The sequence below is a fragment of the Triturus cristatus genome, chromosome 3_1 (genome assembly GCF_964204655.1).
Source record: "Triturus cristatus chromosome 3_1, aTriCri1.1, whole genome shotgun sequence".
NCBI lineage: Eukaryota > Metazoa > Chordata > Amphibia > Caudata > Salamandridae > Triturus > Triturus cristatus.
Window position 1 is genome coordinate 512901924 of NC_140583.1, and position 27399 is coordinate 512929322.

Sequence of the window (27399 nt, forward strand, 5' to 3'; positions counted from 1 at the left end):
GCCCCCTGGCACTCCGCTATGGGCCCTGGTGGGGGGGTATCTATGGTGCTCACCTAAACATCCCTGCACATTGTGCCTGCCACATAGTGCAGGGATGTTTGGAATGTGTATATTTTGTACTGCAGCATGTGCTGGCGCCCACAACACATGCCACAATACAAAGTATACTCAGAGTGACTGCCATAAAGGCGGTCACATCATAATGCGGGCAGCGGGACCGCCAACATCTAGTTGGGCAGTCCTACTTTCACCACAGTGCATCGTAATCACGCCCAATATTACATGGTCACTCAGCTTCAGTGGTTGGCACAATGGTTAGATGGTAAGAGCTTTGAGATACATGGCCCTATTAGTTTGATAGATAACCTGGGACTTTTATTGGCAAAGCTACTTAATTCGAAAGTGGTTATTTCAGTGCTGAGAGTTCTGATGCAAGTGGCGCTGAAATACTGGCGGAGGTGCCTCTGGCACACATCTAGGACCCCTCTCTATGTCCTGAGTCTATTTTTGATAGGGCTGCCACATGGGGATTTCCTCTCCCCATTTACGAGATGTCAATTATTGGAATAGACGACAGCCAGCATCATCACGGTGCATGACTGCTTCCAACACAGTGAGCTTAGCCCACTGGATAATTTCCTGTCTCAGTATGATATACCCCCCAGCCAGTTTCTGAACTATCATGCACTGATGAGAACGTTTGAGGAATTAGGGCCTGGGAGAAGACGAGAGCCGAAGACCCACAGTGTTCTTCAGGGAGTGTATGATGTTATATTGGATACATTCTCAAAGCATGGCTTTATAACGCGTTTGTTACAACGACTGCCTTATTAACACCCATGCCATTACATCGCAAGTCGTTTCAATGACTTGCTGTAGGGGGCGAGCCGGACTTAGGAATTATATTAATTACTATTCCTACTCCAGTTTGTGCAACAGCAGGGAAGGTATTGGATTTAAAATCCAACACATTCCCTAGTGTTGCACGCCCCCTACAGCAAGTCGTTGATACGACTTGCGATGTAATGGCATGTGTCGTAACAACACGGTCATTGTATCAACCGTGTTGTAAAGCCATTGTGTTGTGGAAACAGCGTTGCAAACGCTGTTTCCCTCTTATGGCATTGGTGACCCTCGGTGCTGCACATCATCTTGTGAATGGCTTTATAGAGCACAACTAGCGATGATTACGAAGCCATTGGACCATACTCAGGAGTGATGGGGAACATTGCTAGGCAGAGAGTTGACGGATGTGGATTGGGGTAGAATCCTGGGGTGCCCAAAGTGTATCTCTCGGTATTCCAAACTTAAACTCATCCAATTCAACTAGATACACATGACCTATCTGACCCCACACAGACTGCAAGTTATGTATGGAGGTGATTAGTGGACTTGTCTGAGGTGTGGAGAGCTGGATGCAGGGTTTGCAAATATGGCATGGGTGCCCAAGGTTGCAGGGCCTCTGGACTGCGGTAGTGACCGCGGGCAAAGGAGTACTGGCTCACTCGCTCCCCTGCACAGCAGAGGTTTTCCACTTGGGCTTGTTCCCTAGACCCAAGGCATGCAAGATCAGTACCAGGTTTGTGGACCTTACCTTGGTCCTAGCAAGGTGACGTATAGCAATGCAGTGGATGGCTGGGACATGTCCCACAGAGGCAGTCTGGGAATGGGATGTCGACGTATGGGCTAGAGCTGAAGAGAGAGCCCTGATTTGAGACGATGCCTGAGGAGTATGCCATCACCCATTGGCGGGTCTCTGGGCGGAGGTGTTAGGAGCATGGGATGGCAGAGGAGATGGCGCTACCAGCGATGTAACAAACAGGGCACAACGATATGATCACACTGTGGAACTCCCCTGAGATGCTATACTTAAAAAGTCGATACTTGAAAGAGAGAATTACTGGCATTGATGTCCCCCTTCCCCCACCGCCCCAGCCTCATCAAAGTGACTATAATTGTGAATCTTGGAACCACCCCTACTAGAGTGGATCCTAACAAAAGGCCTTAAAATTCGGACCCCCGGGACGGCATTGTTTCTTAGTGAGTGTTTCCTATACATAGTTTATTTTTGATTAATCAATATGTCTACTCTCTTAGGTATTTCCCTTATAATGCAACTATAACTCCCAGGAGTTCATATTTGTATAGAGCAGTAGAAAATCTTATATGATAATGCCAGAAAACATATTGGATGATTTAGGAATGTATTATTGCACTTCACCCGAACTCTACTGAGAACAAGGTTAAGATATACATGTATTCATACTGAGGTATGTTTTTGTTTTAGATTAAATGTACCCACCATATGTATCTACTCTTACATCATTGCCAAATGGTTTCCCTTACAGTGCGCTTGTGGTCGTGGCCAGTGTTCGGGGCGGAACCATACCCTTGCTCACAATTTGTCACAAATAATGTATACGTTTCTTGGCAAAGTTGATATATTTACAACACCATCTCCATTGCATTTCGACTAAGTAGTCTTGATCACCAAGAGACCTCCCCCCGCCAGCCATTATAGGCCCTAGGGAGCTCACCCCTGGGGCTAAAATTTACAAAGGCCCTAAGTCCACCTTCCCCAAGTCTTTTTTGGCCCTGGTGACCCCATTCACCAGGGCCTTTCTTTTATTAAAGCGGAGTGGGCCACATGCCTCCTCTCCCGCGCCTTGTTGGCCCTTGGAACCCCATCCCCCAAGGCCACTATTTAAAATAAAGGGGAGGAGGCCTTTCATGCCCCCCCATGAGCTGTTATCGGCCTGATGATCCCACCCCCCAGGGCCCACACCAACAAAGGTGGATGCCCTGGTACTCACCCAGAGCACCCGCAATACATTTGTTGGGGGCCATGGGGAACCCAAGGCACCCATGGCCCCAGCTAGCTTCCTGCAAGCAGTGGAAGCTGGGATTGCTCCCACCAGGAGGGAGCAGCTACTTATGCTGCTCCCTCGGGCGGCAGCAATATTTTGATCTGTTTCCCTGCCTGCTTCAGGATTTACACCAAATCAGAAAAAGCACTCTTTCTTGATCAAAATGCAGCTTTTCTCAAAAGTTGCTGTAAATCCATTTGGCAATTTAGGCTGTTGCTGTGTCTAAAGTCCCTATGGGAAAATGAATAGATAAAACTTTTTTTGGGATCCCCTTTTTTGGCCCCTGTTCGACTGTTCACTGCAAATCTTTCCATGTGCGAACTAGTAAAAAAATAGCACTTTTTTGGGAAGGTTTTATGGAGATTTGTCAAATGGTGTCAAGGTATTAGCAACACAAAAAGTGTTCTATGGAAACACAATCCTACCTATAGCCAGTGGAGACCATCACTGGGTAGTATACCAGAGCACTTAAAAGTTAGGTAGAGACATATTTGCAAAAAGTATGTTCCCTTCCAGTCTTGGGTGGCTGCTTATCAATGAGATCAAAGGTGTTGCAAAAATTGGGTCGATTTTAATTGCTTATTAAAATGAATGTGCTATTTCATTCTCTTTCTGAAATGTTATCATTATCATATTACTGAAAACTGTTGTGTGTTTTCCTTTTCCTATCCTTCTCTACCTGACGTAGGTCTTAGGTAACAAATGGCGGAGCTGTCTTACATTTCTCTTAATTCAGATTGCTTGGTATCGGCTTGTTTTGCCTGAGGGTTATGTCATGTGTTGAACTACTATTCCGCTTCAGTATATACAGAATATTCATGAGTTGAAAATGTAATTAGAAAATGTATTCTTAACTGATCATTTTACATTCACGCAGGGGGGGCATTCACTACCTGCAGTAGTCAAAAGATTCCTAAACATTTCCATTTCAGACTTTAGTGAAATAATAATCTTATCCGGCGCATATTATTGATTTACATTTTAGGGCCATATTATCAAGGAACGGCGATAATGGGCTTGATAATACGCCCTTGAGAATTCCCATAGAAGCCCAGGTTCACACCAGAACCTGGGCTTCTATGGGAATTCACAAGGGCATATTATCAAGCCCATTATCGCCGCTTTAGCGGCAGTTTCCTGCCGCTAAAGCGGCGATAATGTTATCGCCATTCCTTGATAATATGGCCCTCAGTTTTTTGTAGAGTTGTTCTGGGAGATATGTACATTATACAGAGTGTCATGTGCAACCGCTTTTGACAAATACATTGAATTTGGTGACCAATATGAATTACTTTTTTCAGAGCAAAGCATCTTGACACAACAAATGCACTGGACACTACCAAATTTCTCGCCTTGGAAAGAGAGTACATGCCATGGGAAGCTGCGTTGAAGAGCTTGAGCTACTTGACCTTGATGTTTGATCGCAGCAGTGTTTATGGACCCATGAAGGTAATGCATTAATTCTCTTTTTAAATATTCACAATTGTCAGAGTATAATGGTGAACACCCTTTTCAGTCATAATTTTCCATGATGACATGAGTTATGGTGAGAGTTTTTTTACAACTGGGAAGTCTGTCAGGAAAAATGCATATGTGCTATATGGTCCCTGAAATTTATGGAGAACAGCTAGGAGGACATGTATGGCTTAATGCAAGATATATAATATAATGAAAATATTTATTTAACAACACTGTCTTTACTACACAATACCGTTACCATGCAAAGCCTTTACCAGACATGCTTTTACCATTGCAGTCACCAGTAGATAGTTACAGTTAGGATCTACTTTACAGTTGACGAATCTTCATGAAATTTTCAAAACTAGTTTGCCACTCACTTCAGCTGCTTTTAGGTATGTTTTGGGGGGGTTCGTGGAGCGGGGGCTGTGAAAAAAGGGGAGCTCCTAAAACGCAATTTCCCCAAGCAATTTCCCATAGGATTTTAGACAAAACTACAGACCGAACCGCTAAACGGAAAAACGCAAAATTTGGCAGACACTAGATCTTGCACCAGAAAGATCTCTTTTTGTAATTTAGTGTAAATTCATTCAGTAGTTTTGGAGTTACTAAAGAAAAAAGATTTGTGTAAATCTAGAGACTCGGAGGGTCCGTGGATCCGACAGATCTCAAGATGAGATCTGATTGGCTGCCACAGATATAACCAGGAAGTGTTGGCAGCCATCGTGGCACTTGGACTTTGTCGACTGCCAAGGCAAAGGCCAAAAAACATAAGTGAGCAGGGTAGGAATACCCTGACCCCCTAGGCCTGGTGTTGAGGAGGATCCATGACAAAAGTTTAAAACAGCAGAAGAGTTGTCTCCGGTGCAAATGTTTTTCTTCTGCCAGGTCCCGGGGGATATATTTATTTATTTGAGGGGCGGGGGATGTGTGTGACTCCCTCCTCAGGCTGATTTTTACCGAGTGGAACCCATCCCCTGGGGCTCTGCTGATATTAAAAAAGAAAGGGGGGCCGTGTGGCCTCCTTCCCCGGGTGGATCTTGGTCCCATGAAACAATCCCCTGGGGCCCTGTCGCATTAATAAGTAGGAGGGGGGCACACAGCCCACTTCCTGGGCTGATTGTGGCTCCAGGGACCCATCCCATGTTGCAAAAATGATATTCAGAAGGGGAAGTGGGTGCACAGTCCAGGTGACCTCATCTCCCGGCCTCATAAATAAGTGGGAGGGGGGCATGTGGCCCCCGTCCCGGGCCAATTTCAGCCCCAGGCACCTCATCCCCCGGGGTCTGGCTGTGGTGGAAAAAGGTTGCGGGGCCATATAGCCCCCCTCCCTTGGCTGATATTGGCCCCGGGGACCCCATGTGCTGGGGCCCAGCTGTAATAGCCATCGGGAGGGGTGCTGCCCACCCAGAATCATTAGAGGCCCTGGGGATCCCACCCACCAGGGCCGGCTTCTGCTATGTTGCAGGATGCCCACCGTCGGGACATAGCGGTTTCCCTGCCCACTTTGATGTGTGCAAGGAAACCTGGGTATGCTCTTGCTTACCGGGAGCGATCTCAAAGCTTCTGTCAAGCGAGAGCAAATGCAAAGTTCGCTCCCAGATGGTGGGATGTGATAAGGGCAGGTAAACTGATCTGAATATTGATCCTGACGCAGGGAGCAGCATTTGTAGCTGCTACCTGCGGGTGGGAGCAATGCCGGGGCTGTGATGGCCTTAGGGCTCCTAACCATGGTCCCCTCAGAGGATATGGTGGAGCCCTGGGTGGGCACTGGGCATGCACCCTTAGTTGGTTGATCCACGGGGATGGGGTCCTCTGGGCAGATATTGGCCTGGGGCGGGGGGCTTCATGCCCCCATACCTCTTTAATCATTGGCCAGGCCCGGGGTGTTGAGTCCCCAGGCCCTATCGGCCTGTTGAGGGGGTCATGCATGCCCCCCCATTCAATCATTGGCCGGTCACCAGGGCCGATATATGCCCGAGGAGGGGACTGTGGGCCCCCTTATTAAATTTGGCCAGGCCGCGGTGGATAGGGTCACATGATAGAAATCGGTCCTGGAGGGGAGCTGCCCTCTTTCCCCATAAATATAATGATGGTCCCACTCAGGATGGGATCCTCAGAGCCTGGGGAGGCCAAGTCATGTACACCCTCTCCTCCAAAAATGTGCCAGGCCTCAGCTAAGGGGTTCCCGGGGCCAAACCTGGCTTGGGAAGGGGACCCACGGGTCGGCTGTCTTTGGGGTGTTGGCCAGAGGGCTGCATGTGATTGAATTAACGTGTGGTAATAAGATATCACTTTACGGGAAGAAAGCCCTAGAAATTCACAAAAACTCCAAAGGTTACAGGGACGTTATGGTTAGGAAATAGAAGTTAAAACCTGTGTAAATTCATTGAAAAAAACAAAGGTTTCAGAGATATTATAGTTAGGAGGTAAGGTTTAGGGGTTGGTAGTGGTAAAGGGTTCTAAGGGTGTTTAAAGGGTTTAGGGGTCGGTAGTGGTATAGGGTGCTAAGGGTGTTTAAAAGGTTTAGGGGTGGGTAGGGGTTTAGTGTGGTAATGGTGTTTTAGGGTTTAGGGTTTAGGGTTAGGTAAGAGTATAGGGTGGTAAGTGTATTTTTAGGATTTAAGGGTGGGTAGAGGCATAGGGTGGTGAGGATGTCTTTAAGGTTTAGAAGTGAGTAAGGCTATGGGGTGGTAAGACTATTTTTAAGGTTTAGAGGTCAGCAGGGGCTGAGGAAAAAGGGGGTTCCCAAAACATGTTTTCCCCATGAAATGTTCAATAGGAAACTTTAGACACAGCTACAGCCCGAACTGCTGAACAGAATTACACCAAATTTTGCAAAAAGGTAGCCCTTGGTTCAGAGAGAGACCTTTTTTTTTTAAATAGTGTAAATCCGTTCAGTAGTTACTGAGAAATTTGAAAAAGAAAAAGTTTCGATATTTAGCGACCCGGTTGAGTCGCGACCCCTCCCGAGCATGAGCTTCCCTCTGATTGGCTGCCAACACTCCAAACCAGGAAGTGTTGGCAGCCATCTTGTGACTCGGTAGAACCAAGTCACAAGAAAACAGTGAAAAAAATGTTTAAAAATAAGAAAAGGGGGCAGGGTAGAAACACCCTGACCCCCTAGGCCTGCTCAGGGGGTCCCACACAGATCGCCAGGGCCATAAAAGCATTTTTTTAAAAAAAGATTCAGCAAAATTCACGCAGGGGTGGCGAATCCCGCTGAAATTTCTTTAAAAAATGAAGCGCGGCCTTCCACGCTTCCTTTAATTGAGGCCCCCGGGTGGGCCATGTCCGGGGGGCATTGTCATAAAAGCGGGTGCCTCAAAAAGAAAACTAAAAAATGTGTGAAAAGTTTTTGGAATTTGACGAGTTACAGGCGCATCGTTAATAGGTGCACAAAGGGTTAAGGCTGTGGTGACAGATCAATGCCCCCTCCCTACAATGGTTAAAACACAAATCGGTGGATTCGTTTGTGTGCGCTGAATCAGCCGCAAGACAACATTCAAGCGTGGCCAAGACGTCAGGAGTGTGCTTTGGAGGGGGGTGGGGGTCGATTTGTTATTGGACTTAAGCAGTCAAAAAGAGTGCTGGCCCGTCCGCACTGCCGCCCCAGTGGTTACATTAAGCCCCCAAATCTTGACAGCGGCAGTCAAGTCCGTGTGACGTACTTAGCCCAAAAGCGGGGTGAGGCGCCCACAGAACAACAATTGTGAACCATTTGAGGCCTGTTTTGCACAAGTGCCTAGCATAATATAAATATCATAAAGTTGGGGGCGAGGTGTGCAGTGTATTGTTCAGTTATAACACACACACACTATCCCTGTTCTAAAAACATGACTTCAGAGTATTTTTGGATCCTGAAGAGTGATTAACGGGCGGGGATCAATAAAGTGTGAACGTTTATTATTTGTTTTAAGTGTGTACAACAATGCATGGCATAATGCACACGGGTCAAGCTATGCCTATGCCCTGCTTTGGCATTCTTTCTTTCACCCTCAAACCAAAAATGTAAAGGAGCGGACAGGCGTGTGCCACCTTCCCAAATGGGCAAGCAGACCCGGTGACCTCTCGGCGCAGTCTGGGCTGCCCCCTCGCTGCTCCGGCGTCAACTGTGGGGGCTGGCGGTAGCGCGCCCTACCCCGGGAACTGCACAGGTACATAAGGGCAGTGCAGAGCTGAAGGGGGAAACGTGCCTACGGGGGGAATCTAAAGACCACCGCCATATCCTCAGCGAACCGCGCTCCTCGTGTCACCTGAGGGTTAATTGTCCTGAGCCCTGCCACCCACGAACCATGCCTGGCACCCAAAGGTGCCTCGATGCACAACAGGCGGTCAAACAGCACACGCTTTCCCAGCGACATCCCGTTTTAACGGTCAGAGAAACATGCAAAAAAAGCCTTCCAAAAAACATTGTAGTCCGGTTTTGCATTGAAGAATTATTTTCCAATAAGCCCAATCATGTCACCATCAGCCGCGGTCGGTAGTAGGAGTAACTGCAGGGCGGTGACTTGGGGAGGGGGAGGGGCAGGGTGGGGGGTAGTAAACTATGGATAATGGAGGTTTACAGGTAAGTTAACATATAAATTAATAAAACGAATTTCGTTGCGTGCACTGCATCGCATTTGGGGAGGCAGTGCACGCAACGAAATTCATTTTAATAATGTATATGTTAACTTACCTGTAAACCTCCGTAATCCATAGTTTACTACCCCCCACCCTGCCCCTGCCCCACCCAACGTCACCACCCTGCAGTTATTCCTACTACCGACCGCGGCTGGTCACCATCGCTCAAATCAATCTGCATACACCCCCCTGCTTTCCTGTAAATAAACCCGAACCTCCACCCCCTCCTGATTGTCCACAGCATAACACACACAAAAATCTGCATTATTGAAATTTAGAAGTACTTTATAGCTAAACAATTTGCTATTCCCTTTTATGTGCTCTGCTGCCACTTTTTAAAATGCGCAGCCTCTGCCGTGTAATAGGAGACACTGCAGATGTGGGTTGAGAGGGAATCCACGCTCTCTCCAAACGCAGAGATACCAAAGGGGATGATGGACGGAACGTTCGAGCAAATCAAACACTCACCCCCAGTCAACTGATCTGGGTTTAATCCATCATCATTCTTTAGCTCACTCCACCACCCCAATTCAGACTTGGCCATATGCAAATCAGTTTGACCCTGTGCCTCATGGGAACAGTCCAGCCCGAACTGCCAAGCCATGTCTTCCTTGGACCGGAAACAAGAATCCTGGGACCGGTTTCGGGTTCATAACCCTCATCAGCCAGGCTATCTTGAATCCAGTGGCAAAGTGAGCAAGGGACCCACGTCTGGGCATACCCTGCCAACTTAGGGCGAACAAAGCGATACCAAAGGGGATGATGGACGAAGCGTTTGAGCAAAACAAACACTCACCCCCAGTCAACTGATCTGGGTTTAATCCATAATCATTCTTTAGCTCACTCCACCACCCAAGTTCAGACATGGCCGTATACAAATCAGTCTGACCTTGTGCCTCATGGGAACAGTCCAGCCTAAAATGCCAAGCCATGTCTTCCCTGGACCGGAAACAAGCATCCTGGGACCGGTTTCGGGTTCATAACCCTCATCAGCCAGGCTATCTTGAATCCAGTGGCAAAGTGAGCAAGGGAACCACGTCTGGGCATACCCTGCCAACTTAGGGCGAACAAAGAGATACCAAAGGGGATGATGGACGGAGCGTTTGAGCAAATCAAACACTCACCCCCAGTCAACTGATCTGGGTTTAATCCATCATCATTCTTTAGCTCACTCCACCACCCCAGTTAAGATATGGCCATATGCAAATCAGTCTGACCCTGAGCCTCATGGGAACAGTCCAGCCCGAACTGCCAAGCCATGTCTTCCCTGGACTCTCCACCACCACGTAGGAAACAGCCTCCAAAAAAGTGTATTCGAATTAAAAAATAAGTGTGCATTTCAGTAAATACGTCCCCGCACCCTGTCACTCGAGTTCAGTGTAGTTTTCTCAGTTCAATGCATTGTTTGTTCTTCTTGCTTGCTGCGTTGTTTTTAAATCACTCTCTCCCACTTGTAAATCATTCCTTCCTTTCACAAAGGTGTCAAACTCCCACCCGGACGTTAAGCCGCTACAAACAGTACCGATGCAGTCCCACAATCACACTGTCACTCCCTGTGCACTCCTCCAGTCACCCAGCCACTACCATGTACTAATCCAAACACTCCATAAATACCCAATCACTTATAAATTCACCACGCATGCTCCTTGCAGTACTCTAATTATCCACTCAGTACCCATGTACTCATGCAATGACCCAGTCACTAACATGTGCACTGCTGCAATACCTTCAGGACTACCTAGGCAGTCCAGTAATCTCTCTGGTACTACCTATGCAGACCTTCAAATACCCAGCCAATCCTATGTGCTTATCTGATCACTGCGCCAAATCCCAAGCACTTATAAAATCACCATGCACTCTCCTTGCAGCACTCTAATCATCCAGTCACTACTGATGTACTCATGCAATTACCCAGGCATTAACTCATGGCAAATCCAGAGGAGGGCATTCTAATCACAGGGGTACCCCAACACATAGTGTTCCCTAATGTATGTAGGTGTTTTCACTGTATTCTAAGTGACTTTTAGCATAGCAGTGGCTCTAGGCCTGGTTAGTCAGAGTCAGTTACCACCAGTAACCATCAGCAAAAAGGTTGGGGGCACAGGAGGACTTTCTGCTCCTCTGTTGGTTCTTTCTGCACATCTGTTCTTCTTCCTGGACTTTTCTTCGTCTTTCTGGACTTCTGTTGCCTCTTTCTACATTTGTCTTGCTTCTTTCTGCGCTTTTCTTCCTCTTTATTCACATGTCCTAAATTTGTAGGCATCGTTAGAAATTAGCATTTAAAAAACCTTAGAAATTCACTGAAAAAAAGCATAGGTTTCAGGGACGTTATAATTAGAAATTAAGATTGAAAAAACCTTTGAAATTCACTAAAAAAACCATAGGTTTCAGGGACGTTTTACTTCGAAATTTTGATTTGAAAAACCTTTGAAATTCACTGAAAAAAACCATAGGTTTCAGGGACGTTATAGTTAGAAATTAACATTTAAAAAAACCTTAGAAATTCACTGAAAAAACCATAGGTTTCAGGGACGTTGTTAGTTGGAGATTTCCCTCATACAAAACCATAGAAATTTGTCCGTTATAGTTAGTAGACCTAACTATAACTCGCGCCCCCGCAATGCACTGCTGATGACGTCACATATTAAATCACTCATGACATGCTCAGTGACATCACTGATGACATCTCAAATGGCATCACTGATGACATCATCCACGTCATCATTAGGCCTGGGCGGTAAATTCCGTTCCGCTCGCGGAATTTGCGGAATTTAGGTAATTTCGGAGAACGCGTAATTGCCCAAAATTCTGCTTTCCGCAGCTTCGCGGAATTTTTGCTTGTTCGCGATCTCAAAATGCGTGTTCGCAAGATATTTCCCCCGAGCACGCAAATAGCGGTCGCGAACAGGAAAAAAGCATCGCGAACAAGCAATTCCGCGTGTTCGCGGAATTTCTGCGTGTTCGCGGAGATTTTAACCCATTTCGCGGAGATTTGCGTAACGCGGCTATGCAAATTCCGCCCACCCCTAGTCATCATCTGATGCACCTCCTCATACCCTAATAAAACCTTTCATACACCAACTCTAACATACAGACCACCAATATTGAAACCATAGACAGACCAATAGCAGTTAGTACATATCTGCTCAGTGATTCATATGTCTACACACATGTCAAGAATTCCTGTCATGCGAGGGGAGGAAAACGGTAACCAGCGAAAACGGACTACATCTCCCAGGATGCTTAGCGGTTGAGAGGTTATGTAAACAGGAGAGCTGTTACATAACTCAAGGAAAACACGCCCTTATGTAAACAGGAGAGCTGTTACATAACTCAAGGAAAACACGCCCTTATGTAAAGAGGAGAGCTGTTACATAACTCAAGGAAAACACGCCCTTATGTAAACAGGAGAACTGTTACATAACTCAAGGAAAACACGCCCTATAAAGGGAGGAACCGGGAGGTACAACGCTGTCGGATATTGTGTTTACACCGACGTACCTGCTTAGTGAAGAGCAGTGTTCCGGAGTGGTGCTCCAGTAAGGCAAGAACGGAGGTAGGTCGAGTCGTTACTCCCTGGGCCGTGTCTTGCCCCATCGTCACCTGTGAAGGACCCGGAAGCTCTACCGGATAACCATTGAGCTTCGCTTTTTGACTCGGCTGAGTCAAAGCGCAGTGGCGCTTTTGCTGGTTGGAGTCGTAACTCCCAGCCCGACCAGAGATACAGGGACTGCCAGCTGTAACGCACACCAGGAGGTGTTTGCCGCGTTACAGACTCGGAAGTCCACAGGATCGATCGAGCGGCTGCTCTCGGTTCAATCTTCTTTGCTTGTGATTGGGGTATCGGTGACGCATCACCAGGAGGTGACTCCGCGTCCCGGTGCAGTCTGAGGAAGAGGTTGAGCGGCTGCTCCCTTCAGGTAGAGACCCCGGCTGGGTGTTTCCCTGACTCCTCGATTCTCCCCAACACTCTTCGTGCCCCTCACAGCCTACCGATTGGCATTGTCGGCCATTTCATTTCTGCCCTCTGTTGGCATACGCCGGGATCGGCGTATATGCAGAGGACGGTTAGGACCATCCGTGCTGTGGGCTGGTAACGTACTTAGCCTGGAGGATTCCAGTGACTATAACCTTTGTTTATTCCTTGTATTATTTTTGCCTTCATTAAAATAACTAAACCTTCACAAGTGGTTGCGTTCTCATTATCGTGTCTGTTAAACGATCCTGAGACGTTCAGGGCGTTACAAAATATCCGACCGTAATAACACTAACTGTCTCCCGGTCGATAACAGACATGGCAACACTTGATGATGTGCTGGCTGCTTTAGCGACCGTGCAAATTGAATTGGCTGCCTCCAGGCAAGAAACAGCCGATGTAAAAGCCAGACTGGATGCTATCCAATTGGACCCGCTCACGCCCAGCACCTCCCTCACGAACCAGACCCCTGCGGTAGTAGTGGAAATGCCGGTAGCCGTCCCCTTGGCAACACCAGAGAGGTACAGTGGGGATCCTAACACAGTGCAGGTATTCCTCACACAAGTGGCGCTACATTTATCGTGCAAACCAAGGGCGTTCCCCACGAGTCAGGCTCGTGTGGCTTTCCTTATATCCTATTTGGATGGAAACGCGGCACAATGGGCCGTACCTCTGGTGAGCAGGGACGACCCCATCTTATGTGATTGGGGTGCTTTTCGCGAGGAATTCCTGAAAGTCTTCGACAGAAGGGCTGACTCGTACACGGCGGACCGTGAAATGCTTGAGTTGAGACAGGGATCCAACGACCTGGTGCAGTATCTCAACGCGTTCCGAAGGCTGGTTGCGGAAACCAAGTGGCCTGTTGCTAAACAGACGGCGCTCTTCCATCACGGGCTGTGCGATGAGCTCAAGGACGCCGTGGCTCATATTGACCCACAACCCAAGACATGTGAGGGCCTTATCAACCTGGTATTACGGCTGGAACATAGGCTAAGTGAAAGAAAGGGGGATCATGGGAGAAAAGGAAACTCCCTTCCATCCTATGTGACAGTGGGAAGTCCTGAAACTTCCACCGCATCCAAGGGAGAACTCATGGACATCGGCGCAATACGAGCGAGCCTCACAGCCACGGAGAAAGAGTCACGCCGTAAACAAGGATTGTGCCTATATTGTGGCAAAAAAGGCCACTACGTACGTGAATGCCCTGCCAAACTGAAGACGTCACGTTATCGGGCCAACCGGTCGGTAACAGCCGTGGTGGACGTACCGGCGGAAAACTAGAGGACTCCCAGACCAAAGAAGGGGCATCTCGGAGTCACTCATCCATCCCTTCACTTTCCAACTCGGTCACTAAGGGACAACGACACCTGTTTCTCACGGTGCACGTGGGAGTGCATGACCAGTGGATACCCGTTGTGGCCATGGTGGATTCAGGGGCCACTGGCATGTTTATGGACCACAACGAGGCATGCAGGCTAGGGCTAGTGCTTCTTCCCAAAGCTGTACCCGAAGACGTCTATGCTGTAGACGGAAGGCGATTGGTGACGGGGCCCATCGGGCAGCACACAGGGGTCCTTCCGATGAGATGTGGGAGGAACCATTTGGAACAAATCGATTTTAACATCATCCGAGCGCCCCAATATGGCGTCATATTGGGATTGCCGTGGCTACAGAAACACAACCCCTCTGTGGATTGGCCAACACATCGCATCGAACTGACGTCACCGTATTGCATCCTGCATTGTGGAATAAGAACGGAATCCCTTGACGCAGATGAGAGCGGGAGTCAGACGGTGGCTACAGCGGCAGAAAAAGATGTGGCTCTCCCCCAGGCTTATCACAGTTTTGAGGATGTATTTGATGAGGTGAAGGCGGAAGTGCTACCACCACATAGACAGTTTGACTGCCAGATCGACCTGGTGCCAGGGGCCAGCGTTCCCAGCGGCAGGCTGTATGCCCTGACGGAGCCTGAAAACGTGCATCTCCGGGGGTACCTGGATAAACTCCTCAAGCTAGGATTCATCCGCCCGTCCAAGTCTCCGGCCGCCTCGCCACTCTTCTTCATCCCGAAGGCTAATGGGGAGCTGAGAGCCTGTGTGGACTTTAGGGCATTGGATGCGATAACCGTAAAGAATCGGTACCCCTTGCCTCTCATCAGTGTACTTCTGGAACAGGTCAAGAAAGCTCGTATCTACACCAAGTTGGATTTGAAAGGGGCATACCATCTGGTGCGCATGAGGGACGGAGACGAGTGGAAGACCGCCTTTAAGACCAGGTTCGGCCTTTTTGAGTACCTCGTCATGCCGTTCGGTCTGTGCAACGCCCCGGCAGCCTTTCAGTACTTTTTGAATGAGGTATTCAGAGAGGAGTTGGATATCTACGTGGTCGTATATATCGACGACATCCTCATCTATTCGTCCAGTGTGGAGGAGCACGTACACCACATCAAAACTGTGCTCCAAAAGCTGAGGGAAAACATGCTGTTTTGTAAACTCAGCAAGTGTGACTTCCACGTCACATCCGTGGAATTCCTCGGAGTGATGCTGAGTCCAGAGGGACAGGAGATGGCAGAACGAAAGATCAAGGCGGTGAAAGAATGGCCGGTGCCCCAAAGCGTGAAGGACGTCCAAAGTTTCATTGGCTTCGCCAACTTTTACAGGCGGTTTATAGATGGATTTTCAGGATTGGTGGCCCCAATCACACAGCTACTGAGGAAGTCCAAGGAGTTTGTCTGGTCCCCTGAAGCGAACAAAGCCTTTGAGGCCCTGAAAAGCGCCTTTGGTAAGGCGCCGGTGTTGGCTCACCCCGATCCGGATCTCCCCTACGTGGTGGAAGCGGACGCATCGGATGTGGCGCTGGGGGCTATCTTGTCCCAACGCAACCACGACACAGGGGTGCTTCATCCCGTTGCGTACATGTCCCGCAAACTCAACGACGCCGAACGCAACTACCATATTGCGGAGAAGGAGCTTCTCGCAATCAAGGACGCCTTCACCGAATGGAGGCATTGGTTGATGGGGGCAAGACATGTGGTATCGGTGTACACGGACCATCGGAACCTACAGTTCATGACGGCCACAAGACACCTTTCTCCCAGACAGCTGCGGTGGATGATCTTCTTTGCGGGGTTCAACTTCCGCATCACATATCGGCCGGGGACGGAAAACCAGAAGGCGGACGCCCTGTCCCGTCAATCTGCAGTTAAGGAACCATTGCCTGCGACCGAGCATTCCATCATTTCCCCGAGGATGGTATTGGGGGTTATCCAACCGGATACTTTCCTGAGGGGAATAAAGAGAGGGATCAGGTCATTCGCATGGCGGAGGTGGCTCCTCAGTCACAGAGAATGGCAGCTGAAGGACGGGATACCCCTGAAGGGCAGGTGCCTATTGATACCCACGCCTAGGCTAAGGAAACAAGCATTCATCTGGTGCCATGACTCTCCATGCGCCGGTCATTTGGGCTTTGAAAAAACGGTGGCTAGCATGGGACGGCATTTCTGGTGGCCAACCATGAGAGTGGATGTCAGGAGGTGGGGACAGGAGTGTCCTACGTGTGCTACCATGAAGGCCGACCATGGCCGAACCCAAGGGCTCTTACATCCACTTCCGACCCCGGATAGACCATGGGATAGCATATCACTGGACTTCGTGGTGGGCCTACCGGTAGACCAGGGGATGACGGCAATACTGGTGGTGGTGGATTACTTGACGAAAATGGGGCACTTCATCCCCTGCAAGAGAGTCCCTACGGCCGGGGAATTGGCGTCACTACTCCTAAAGAATGTGGTACGACTGCATGGATTACCTGGGGTGATCGTGTCGGACCGGGGGTCGCAGTTTTCTGCGCAATTCTGGAAGACTTGGTGCACTGCGCTGCATGTTAAGACCGCCCTGTCCACCAGCTACCACCCTCAAACGGACGGCCAAACCGAGCGCCTGAACCAAACGCTCAAACAGTATCTGCGATGTTTTGTGGACCAGGGCAGGGAAGAATGGGTCGACTTGCTATGGGTTGCAGAGATAGCCTATAACAACGCCACTCACAGCTCCACACAGTCATCTCCGTTCTATAGCAACTATGGCCAACATCCCAGGTTCTTGCCATTTCTACATCCGTTCAGAGAGGACAGGATTCCCGCCACAGCGGACAGGGTGGCACACATAAAAGACACGTTGATGCGCTCAAGGGCTGTCCTAATAGAGGCCAAGAGAAGATACAAGGCTGCGGCAGACAGGAAGAGAAGGCCCGGGCCACTGTACCGCACTGGAGACTACGTCTGGATATCCACAAGAAACATGAGGTTTCGAAAGAACAGTGTGTTCCATCCCAAGTACATGGGGCCCTATCGAATTACCAAGTGTATGGGTCCCGTGAACGTGAAGGTGTGCTTGCCCCAGTCATTGCGGATACACCCTGTCTTTCATGTATCATTGCTCAAACCAGCACCCTCCAAGCCGTCTGGGACACCTAGGCCGGTATGCGTGGAGTCGGAGGTGGAGTATGAAGTGTCAGGCATACGGGCGTCCAAATGGCGCAGGGGGAAGCTGTGGTACCTGGTTGCGTGGAAAGGCTATGGCCCGGAGGAGCAGTCATGGGAACCGGCTGAAGGGGTTCATGCTCCGCGCTTGGTCTCCTTGTTCCATCGGCGTTTTCCTGCCAGCGCTGGACCCGTGGGGAGCCGCTGAGAGGGAGGATGTACTGTCAAGAATTCCTGTCATGCGAGGGGAGGAAAACGGTAACCAGCGAAAACGGACTACATCTCCCAGGATGCTTAGCGGTTGAGAGGTTATGTAAACAGGAGAGCTGTTACATAACTCAAGGAAAACACGCCCTTATGTAAACAGGAGAGCTGTTACATAACTCAAGGAAAACACGCCCTTATGTGAACAGGAGAGCTGTTACATAACTCAAGGAAAACACGCCCTATAAAGGGAGGAACCGGGAGGTACAACGCTGTCGGATATTGTGTTTACACCGACGTACCTGCTTAGTGAAGAGCAGTGTTCCGGAGTGGTGCTCCAGTAAGGCAAGAACGGAGGTAGGTCGAGTCGTTACTCCCTGGGCCGTGTCTTGCCCCATCGTCACCTGTGAAGGACCCGGAAGCTCTACCGGATAACCATTGAGCTTCGCTTTTTGACTCGGCTGAGTCAAAGCGCAGTGGCGCTTTTGCTGGTTGGAGTCATAACTCCCAGCCCGACCAGAGATACAGGGACTGCCAGCTGTAACGCACACCAGGAGGTGTTTGCCGCGTTACAGACTCGGAAGTCCACAGGATCGATCGAGCGGCTGCTCTCGGTTCAGTCTTCTTTGCTTGTGATTGGGGTATCGATGACGCATCACCAGGAGGTGACTCCGCGTCCCGGTGCAGTCTGAGGAAGAGGTTGAGCGGCTGCTCCCTTCAGGTAGAGACCCCGGCTGGGTGTTTCCCTGACTCCTCGATTCTCCCCAACACTCTTCGTGCCCCTCACAGCCTACCGATTGGCATTGTCGGCCATTTCATTTCTGCCCTCTGTTGGCATACGCCGGGATCGGCGTATATGCAGAGGACGGTTAGGACCATCCGTGCTGTGGGCTGGTAACGTACTTAGCCTGGAGGATTCCAGTGACTATAACCTTTGTTTATTCCTTGTATTATTTTTGCCTTCATTAAAATAACTAAACCTTCACAAGTGGTTGCGTTCTCATTATCGTGTCTGTTAAACGATCCTGAGACGTTCAGGGCGTTACAACACACAACCACCCACTAACCCATACAGTCACTCATACACACAGTCATTCATCTATACAGCCACTGATATATCCACTCATACACCCATATAGACACTTACACACTGCCACTCACCCAAAGAGTTACTCATACACCTGGTCAGTCATGCAAAGAAACTATGACACACCCATTTCCTTGCTTATACAGTCATACACACATCATCCTTGAGATATACGTATATAAAGCATATTTAATTTTCAGAAAAACACACATTCACTGGATGATGTCATCAGTGATGTCATCAGTGATGTACCCATTTATTCTTCCATCGACCTTGAGATATACATATATAAAGCATATTCAATTTTCAGAAAAACACACACTCACTGGATGATGTCATCAGTGATGTCATTTGAGATGTCATCAGTGATGTCATGAGTGATGTCACTGACCATGTCATGAGTGATGTAATATGTGACGTCATCAGCAGTGCATTGTGGGCGCGTGAGTTATAGTAAGCTTAACTAACTATAACAGGGGAATTTCAATGGTTTTGTATGAGTGAAATGTCCAGCTAACTATAACGCCCCTGAAACCTATTTTTTTTGAGTGAATTTCTAAGGTCTTATAAATGCTAATTCCTAACTATAACGTGCCTGAAACCTATGTTTTTTTTCAGTGAATTTCAAAGGTTTTTTAAATGCTAATTTCTAACTATGCCTACAGAGATAGGACATGTGAAGAAAGAAGAAAAAACGGACAGAAAGAAATAATAGAAATGCAGAAAGAAGCAACAGAAGTCCTCAAAGATGAAAAAAGTGCAGGAAGAAGGAAAACATGCAGAAAGAACAAACAGAAAAGCAGAAAGAAGCCTTGTTGCAAAATCATCCTGTACCCTCAACTTTTTCAGACAGATACTGGTGGTAACTGAGTCTGACTAACCAGTCCTAAAGCCAGTGCTATTTAAAAGACACTTAGAATACAGTTAAAACACCTACATACACTAGGGAACACTATGCATTGGGGTCCCCCTGTGATTAGCATGACCTCCTCTGTAAGCCCCTAGTATATAATAGGGCAGGGGGATTAAAACGACCTCTTAAAATGCACCACAGGGCGTGTTAGCACACGTCACCTCAGGCCCTGTCCCCTACCTTCACCACTGTGCAAACACGCTCTGTGGCCATTTTACGTTGGGAGATTAAGTCCCCTTGAACCCTGAGGGTCCCTAAGGTCCAACTTGCCCACTAGGTACCTCTAGTAAGCGCCACAGAGGTGCATTGCAGAGAGGTCTAAAAAGGGGCACGGCCTAGTCCACCTCTCTGCAACGCAGCCCCCTGGCGCATACTGAAGGTTCCTGGTGGTCTAGTTGGCCCCCAGGGACCCCCAGTATTTAAGAGGAATTCGTTCCCCATCTGCAAACGTGCCAGGGGGCGCATTTGCTGCAAGGAGGGGGCGTGGCCTCCGGTGCGATGCCAGTCTTTTATTTATTTTATTTTTTTAAGAAGGGGGCTGTGTGGCCCCCCTTCTTTTTCTAATTTATTGGCCCTGGGGACCCCATCCCCCAGGGCCTGCCCCCTAATTATTAATTTTTAAAAAAAACATTTGGAAGGGGGCCGCGTGGTCCCCTCCCGAGGCCTTAATCAGCCCCGGGGACCCCATCCCCCGGGGCATGGCCTTTTATTTAAATAAAAAAAAAATATTTAGGAGGGGGGCTGCGTTGCCCCCCTCCTCAGGCCACTTATGGCCCGGGGACCCCATCCCCCGGGGCGGCCTTTGTTTTTTATTTATTTATTTTACATTTTGGGGAGGGGGCCACGTGGCGCCCCTCCCGGGCCACTTGTAGCCCCGAAGACCCCACCCCCCAGGGCTGGCACTCTCTGTTGCGGCCTGTGGGGGGTCCCCATTCCCCCCATTGTCCCGCCGGCTCCCCGCGTCCTGTGGGAGCCGGCATTGCTTTTCCACATGGGGAGCTGCTAAGATGCAGCTCACGGTGTGTAAAAAAAATTTGGTTTGCATTTTGGAAGAGAGAGCAGGTTTCCCTGCTCTCTCTTTCAAAATGCAAACCAAGGTTGCTATGGCATAGCAAACTACAGTGTCCCAGGGATGGGCACCCCGGGACACGGCACGTGGTCCCCCTCCCACAATTTACAAAGCCCCGGGTGGTGGTGGTCCGTGGCTGGGGGGTCCGTCATGGACCCCCCAATTTGAATATTTAGAGCCCCGGGGAGGTGGCGGTCCCCGGGGCGTGTGGGGGGCTTGAGCCCCCCACACAGGTTATTATTATTTTTTTTAAAAGCCCCGGGGGATGAAAGTCCCCGGGGCTGCGGGGGACAGTGTGCCCCCCTGTAATAACAATTAAGTAGAGTGGCGGTAGAGTAGGGTGGCAGTCCCCGGGGCTTTGGGGGGGCTTAGAGGCCCTCCCCAACATTAAACTAAGAAGCCCCGGTGGATGGTGGTCCCTGGGGCTGCGGGGGGACAGTGAGACCCCAGCAATTCTGCTTGAAAAGCCCCGGGGGTGGCAGTCCCCAGGGCTGGGTCCTCTTTGGGCCCCCCATCCCAATACAAATATTGCCGCAGGATTTGGCCCACACGGGGGCTAAATATTAACGAAGCATGGGAGCCCGCGCTCCGTTTTTTAAAAAGTTCAGCCGAAATTCGCACAGGGTGCGCGAATCTCGCCGTTTAAAAAAAAAATGCTTTTTTGGGCCCTGGGGGGCCTTGTGGGACCCCCTGAGCAGGCCTAGAGGGTAAGGGTGTTTCTACCCTGCTCCCTTTTTTCATTTTGCACATCACTTTTTCTGTTCTGATGGCTGCCAACACTTCCTGGTTTGGAGTGTTTACAGCCAAAAAAAGCATAAAGTTCATGCTCGGGAGGATCCGCGGCCCTAGATATATATGTGTTTTTACTTTTGATATTCACAGCAACTACTGAACGGATTTACAGCATTTAACAAAAAGGGTTCTTTCTGAACCAAGAACCACCTCTTTGTCAAATATGGTGTAATTCCGTTCAGCAGTTCGGGCTGTAGCCGTGTCTAAAGTTTTCTGTGGAAAATTGCATGGGGAAAGCATGTTTTGGGACCCCCCTTTTTTCTCGGCGCCCGCTTGACGAATCACCCTAAAACTTTCAAGATAGGAGCGGACCGGAGCGCCCCACGAGTTTTGAACATTTCACGAAGATTCGTCAATCGGCCCCAAAGTTATTAGGAATAGAATGTTGCGAATTTCCTAAGGAAAATAGATCCTAATTATAACTATCTACTGGCGACTGCCAGTAGATAATATATATATATATATATATATATATATATATATATATATATATATATATATATATCAAAGCTCCAACTCCCTCCAGTCGCAAAGGAAATAGGCACTCACGGGAGACGCTTAGAAGATGTTATTTATTCCGATATAACAAACAGACGCTTTTCGGCGAATTGCCTTCCTCGGTGACTGATCGCACACCGGGAGGACGCCATTTTAAGTGCATGCAAAAACTATCATCATGAGACATCAATCATAGAAAGCGGACTTACACGTAAACAAAATAAACGTCCGCCATTGCTGAATTTGCAATAATAACTTGTTCAAATGGTAAATACACATCAATGCACAACTAGAGTTGTTAAATAATTTTTTGAAAACAAGTTATATACATGTACGCACACACTTGGCTATTTAACAAAATTACGCCATATATTGGCTGCGGCATATAAGTAACATCGCCACGAACGGATTATCCAATTGATTTAAGAGAACCCGTCATCTATATATAGACAAGGCTAAATTAGTAAATCGTTGCTAGAATTATGCTGTGTGACGGTACCTTACAGCGTGAATGTCCTGGGTCCCAATTTCAATTAGAAAATCAACATTAAAACCTCTATCTGATGCGTGGCAATATTTCACATGATTTAGCCATGTATTGGCTATCAGTGCCACCTCATCCCTAAGTGATCATAAGGGTACCCAGTTATTGTCACATTATCTATACTGATAACGCCGTGTATCGGCTATTATGTACCATCCTGAATACAATTGTTAAAACCTTGTCAAAATCCAATGTCAATACATTACATTTGTCAGGTTAGTTGGTTGGAGACAACTCTGCTGTCAATGTGACAAAAAGTACAAATACTGCAGTTAAAAACTCTACATTTTTGCTTCTAATGCTATTATCATGTACCCAAATGTGATGCCAGTTCCTCCCCACTGTTTAAACCATTCGGAGATTTGGTTTGGCAGTCTACTATGTACCGAGATTCTAGTCTACGTAGTTTTCTCAATCTGTCACCTCCTCTCACATTATCTGGTACAAGATCCAAACCATAGAATCTAAGTAGATTTCGATTGCTAGAATGTTTCTCGGCGTAGTGTCTTGCTACAGGGTATGCCGTGTCTTTGTTAGCAATTGCCCTTTGATGCTCCAATACCCTGATCTTTAATGGGTGTATGGTGCTGCCTATGTACCATAAATTGCAGGGACATATAAGGCAGTACACTACATAGGGGGTACTACAGGTAATGAATTTGTTGATAATTCTAGTTGTCTGTGTGCCTGGTAGATTAAACGAGAGGACTCGTCTACTATTGGAGCACGCTTTACACTTTCCACAGGGAAAGAAACCTTTCATGTCCTTAAGGGTTCTAACCCCCGACGATGCTTCCTCAAGATGACTACGTACTAATCGATCTCTTAGAGATCTGGCCTTTCTGAATGTCACTTGTGGATAACCAGGAAAATCATCATTTAGTACTGGATCAGTTTTCAAAATGTGCCAGTTTTTCCTCAGTATGCGTTTTAATTGATTCGCTTCTGCTGAATAGGTAGTAATCATCCTAAATTTCCCTTGATCGCTGTCCCCTAATTCATTAACTGGCTTCTTTTTGCTGACCAACAGGTTCTTTCTAGGAATGCTTTTCACCTTATTCAATGTGTTGTACAATAAATCGGGATTGTAGCCCCTTAAGGTGAACCTCTGTATGCATTCTCGTGCTGACACTTTGAAATCACACGGACGTGTGCTATTACGTTTAAGACGCAATAGTTCCCCATATGGGATGCTTTGGATCAGTTGTGGCGGATGATTGCTGGTGGCAAACAGGGTAGAGTTGCCTGCAGTGTCTTTACAATGCAGTGTTGTGTGTAGCTGATCTTCCATTACAAAAACTTTTAGGTCTAGATAGTCCACTGCCACTGGACTAACTACGCCTGAGAATTGCAAATTAAGATGGTTGTCATTCAAAGTTCTAATGAAGCCATGAGCAGATTCGATGCTTCCCTGCCACACTATGAATAAATCGTCTATGTAATGATACCATTCAACTACCCTTCCTGTTAAATTTCCACAATCATATGTTTTTGGCACCTGCTCCTCCCACCAGCCTACGAAGAGATTCGCATAGCTGGGGGCGAAGCAGGTGCCCATCGCTGTCCCTGATACTTGCTTACCATTTGAACAAGTTATTATTGCAAATTCAGCAATGGCGGACGTTTATTTTGTTTACGTGTAAGTCCGCTTTCTATGATTGATGTCTCATGATGATAGTTTTTGCATGCACTTAAAATGGCGTCCTCCCGGTGTGCGATCAAACACCGAGGAAGGCAATTCGCCGAAACGCGTCTGTTTGTTATATCGGAATAAATAACATCTTCTAAGCGTCTCCCGTGAGTGCCTATTTCCTTTGCGACTGGAGGGAGTTGGAGCTTTGATTTTTTGTGGACTGCATCGCCACATTGAGGGCACCCACCCGCGAGTGAATTCCCGATTCGAAAGGGTGCAAGTAGAGCTGACATATATATATATATATTCAATGAAAAAACCAAAGGTTTCACACATGTTATAGTTAGCTGGACATTTCACTCGTAAAAAACCAATGAAATTCCCCCGTTATAGTTAGTTCAGCTAACTATAACTCGCGCGCCCGCAATGTTCTACTGATGACGTCACATATTACATCACTCATGACATGGTCAGTGACATCACTCATGACATCACTGATGACATCTAAAATGACATCACTGATGACATCATCCAGTGAATGTGTGTTTTTCTGAAAATTAAATATGTTTTATATATGTATATCTCAAGGTCGATGGAAGAATCAATGGGTATATAAGTGTCTAAGTGGATGATTTGTTTTTGAAAAATTGATTGTATTTCTGACTGATTAAGTGTATCTTATTGAATACATGGCTTACTGAGTAATGTTTAAATATGTAAATATCTGTATCAGTCTCTCACTTTGTGTATAAGTGGCTGCATGGGTAGGTGAGTAGCTACATGAGTGTCTATAGAGGTTATTAGTTGGTTTTTTGAGTATCACTATGAGTGTCTGAGTGTCTGTATGGTTCGGTGGGGGGTATTATGTAGTGCATAGGTGCATGAATGAGTGACTCACTCTTTGTATGTGTTGAAGACAGCATGTGTGCAGGACTGTATGGGTGGATGACTGTATGCATGGATGTGTTAGTGAGTGAATGACTGTCTCAATAGTGTCTTTATGAGTAACTACATATGTTTTAAACTAGTATATGTGACTATTGGTGTATATAAGTGAGTATATGTGAGAGTGAGAGATTGAAAGAGTTCCTGTATGAATAAGAATGTGTTTCTATAAGTGATTGTTAAAAAGACTAAGTATGTGTAAGTTTCTGTTAAAGTAAGTGTGCTGGTGTGTGTATAACTGTATATGCAAGTAAATTGATGTTTGTTTTTTTATTAGCATGAGTGACTATGTGTGTGAGTACCTCTATGGATGAGTGGCATTGTGTAACAGGATGTATACGTGTATGAGTACATATGATGAGTGAGTACATGTATGAGTGACTGTATAGGACTGTTGGTGGATGAGTGGATGTGTATGTTGATCTTAGAAATACTGAATAGGTTGTTGTTACTGTTATTGGTATGTCCATTGTTTTGATAATTTTAGTATCTATTTTTAAATGTGTGTATCAAAGGTTATATTAGGGGGAGAGGAGGTCTACCACTCTGTCACAAGGATGATGTCATCAGTGATGTCATTTGAGATGTCATCAGTGATGTCATGAGTGATGTCACTGACCATGTCATGAGTGATGTAATATGTGACGTCATCAGTAGTACATTGCGGGCGCGCGAGTTATAGTTAGCTGAACTAACTATAACGGGGGAATTTCATTGGTTTTTTACGAGTGAAATGTCCAGCTAACTATAACATGTGTGAAACCTTTGGTTTTTTCATTGAATTTCTAAGGTTTTTTAAATGCTAATTCCTAACTATAACGTGTGTGAAACCCATGGTTTTTTCAGTGAATTTGCAAGGTTTTTTAAATGCTAATTCCTAACTATAACGTGTGTTTAACCCATGTTTTTTTCAGTGAATTTGCAAGGTTTTTTAAATGCAAATTTTTTTTTCTTTCTTTTTTTTTTTTTTTACATATTTTTATTTTAATTTTCTATCCTTTTTTAAAGACTATGGTTACATTTTTAAAATTCTATAATATGTTTTTTTTAATATATTTTATAAAATAAACATGTAAAAGTTATTAGCAATACATTTTATCCTTTTTTTAAAAAATTTTTTTAGTACGCGTACCGTAAGCTTACGGTAAGCATACGGTTTACGCAACGTCTGTAATTTTTCTACGCTGTTTGCGTATAGTTACGCAATTTGCGTAGCCGCGCGTACTCCGCGTGGGACGCGTACGCGTGTACGCTACACGCGCACGTTACGCGGAAGTGTCGGGTAGTGACTGTTATGCGCGCAAGCGCGTGTCTTTTTTACGCGCATGCGTACTTTTGCCGAAAGCGCACCGTAAGCGTACCGTAAGCGTACGGTAGGTCATGTGATCATGAAACACAACTTTTGATTGGATGAAACTACTTTCAGTTCTAGAACTCTCCTACACCACACCCATTCCCCTCATTTCTGCTTGTGATCCCTTAGGAGAAGGAGCTGGGTTGTCTTTGTGATACGATGGCAGAACAGCAGAGCTCTTCTGAGAGTGAGGCTAGCACTAGCAGCACTACCTTGAGGCAGAGAGCGAGGAAACAAAAGACCTCTTATGTATGGGATTATTTTACTTTTCCTGAAGGCCAGCTAAAGGTAAATGCACCCTTAGTGACTTGCAAGCTGTGTCAGCGTGTACTTTCAAGAGGTAATCCTGACAGGAAGTATTCCTTTGGGAATCATACCATGATGAGGCACCTCAAGGATGTACACAAAAGGACACATGCTCGACTTTTTGGAGGTAACCCTTCATTAAGTCAACCAAGCACATCCACAGCAGCTCAGCCTGGACCATCATCTGCAGGGCTGAGTCCTTCTTCTGCAGGTCAGGTGAGCCCTTCATCTGTGGGGGGAGCATCTCCTTTTGCTGACCCTCAGGAAATTAACCCTCGATTTCTGAGGGTTGATATTCGATACGCCTCTTGTCATGATCTAATTTGTCATAGGGAGACCAGTGTTTCCCTAGTGAACAACAAAATAGATCAGCACACTTGTCGCAGAGACTAATATTCCCACTCTTTCTTTCCTCTGTCCCTGCATGAACACAACGGCTCTTTTAAGAGCCAACCTTATCTTTCATCTTTTTTTTATATATGTTTTTAAAAACTTTTTTTTTTTTTTTTTACCGTACGCGTACGGTGCGCGTAATTTTTTTTTTTTTTTTTTAAAAACACTAAAAATCAATTATCACATTACAAGGTTATTGAGAGACTACAATTATTATTATTGACTTACCATACCCACTCAAAAAAATATTTATT

The 27399-nt window shown here is 47.0% G+C and overlaps 1 protein-coding gene across 1 annotated transcript in view; it reads left to right on the top strand.

Annotated features, from left to right (window-relative positions):
- LOC146860509 (aminopeptidase N-like) overlaps positions 1-27399 on the top strand; it is a 368609-nt gene that overhangs the window by 224485 nt on the left and 116725 nt on the right. Inside the window, exon 14 of the mRNA XM_085644421.1 lies at positions 4169-4316. Coding sequence (XP_085500547.1) covers positions 4169-4316 — 148 coding nt within the window. The remainder of the gene's footprint in view (positions 1-4168; positions 4317-27399) is intronic.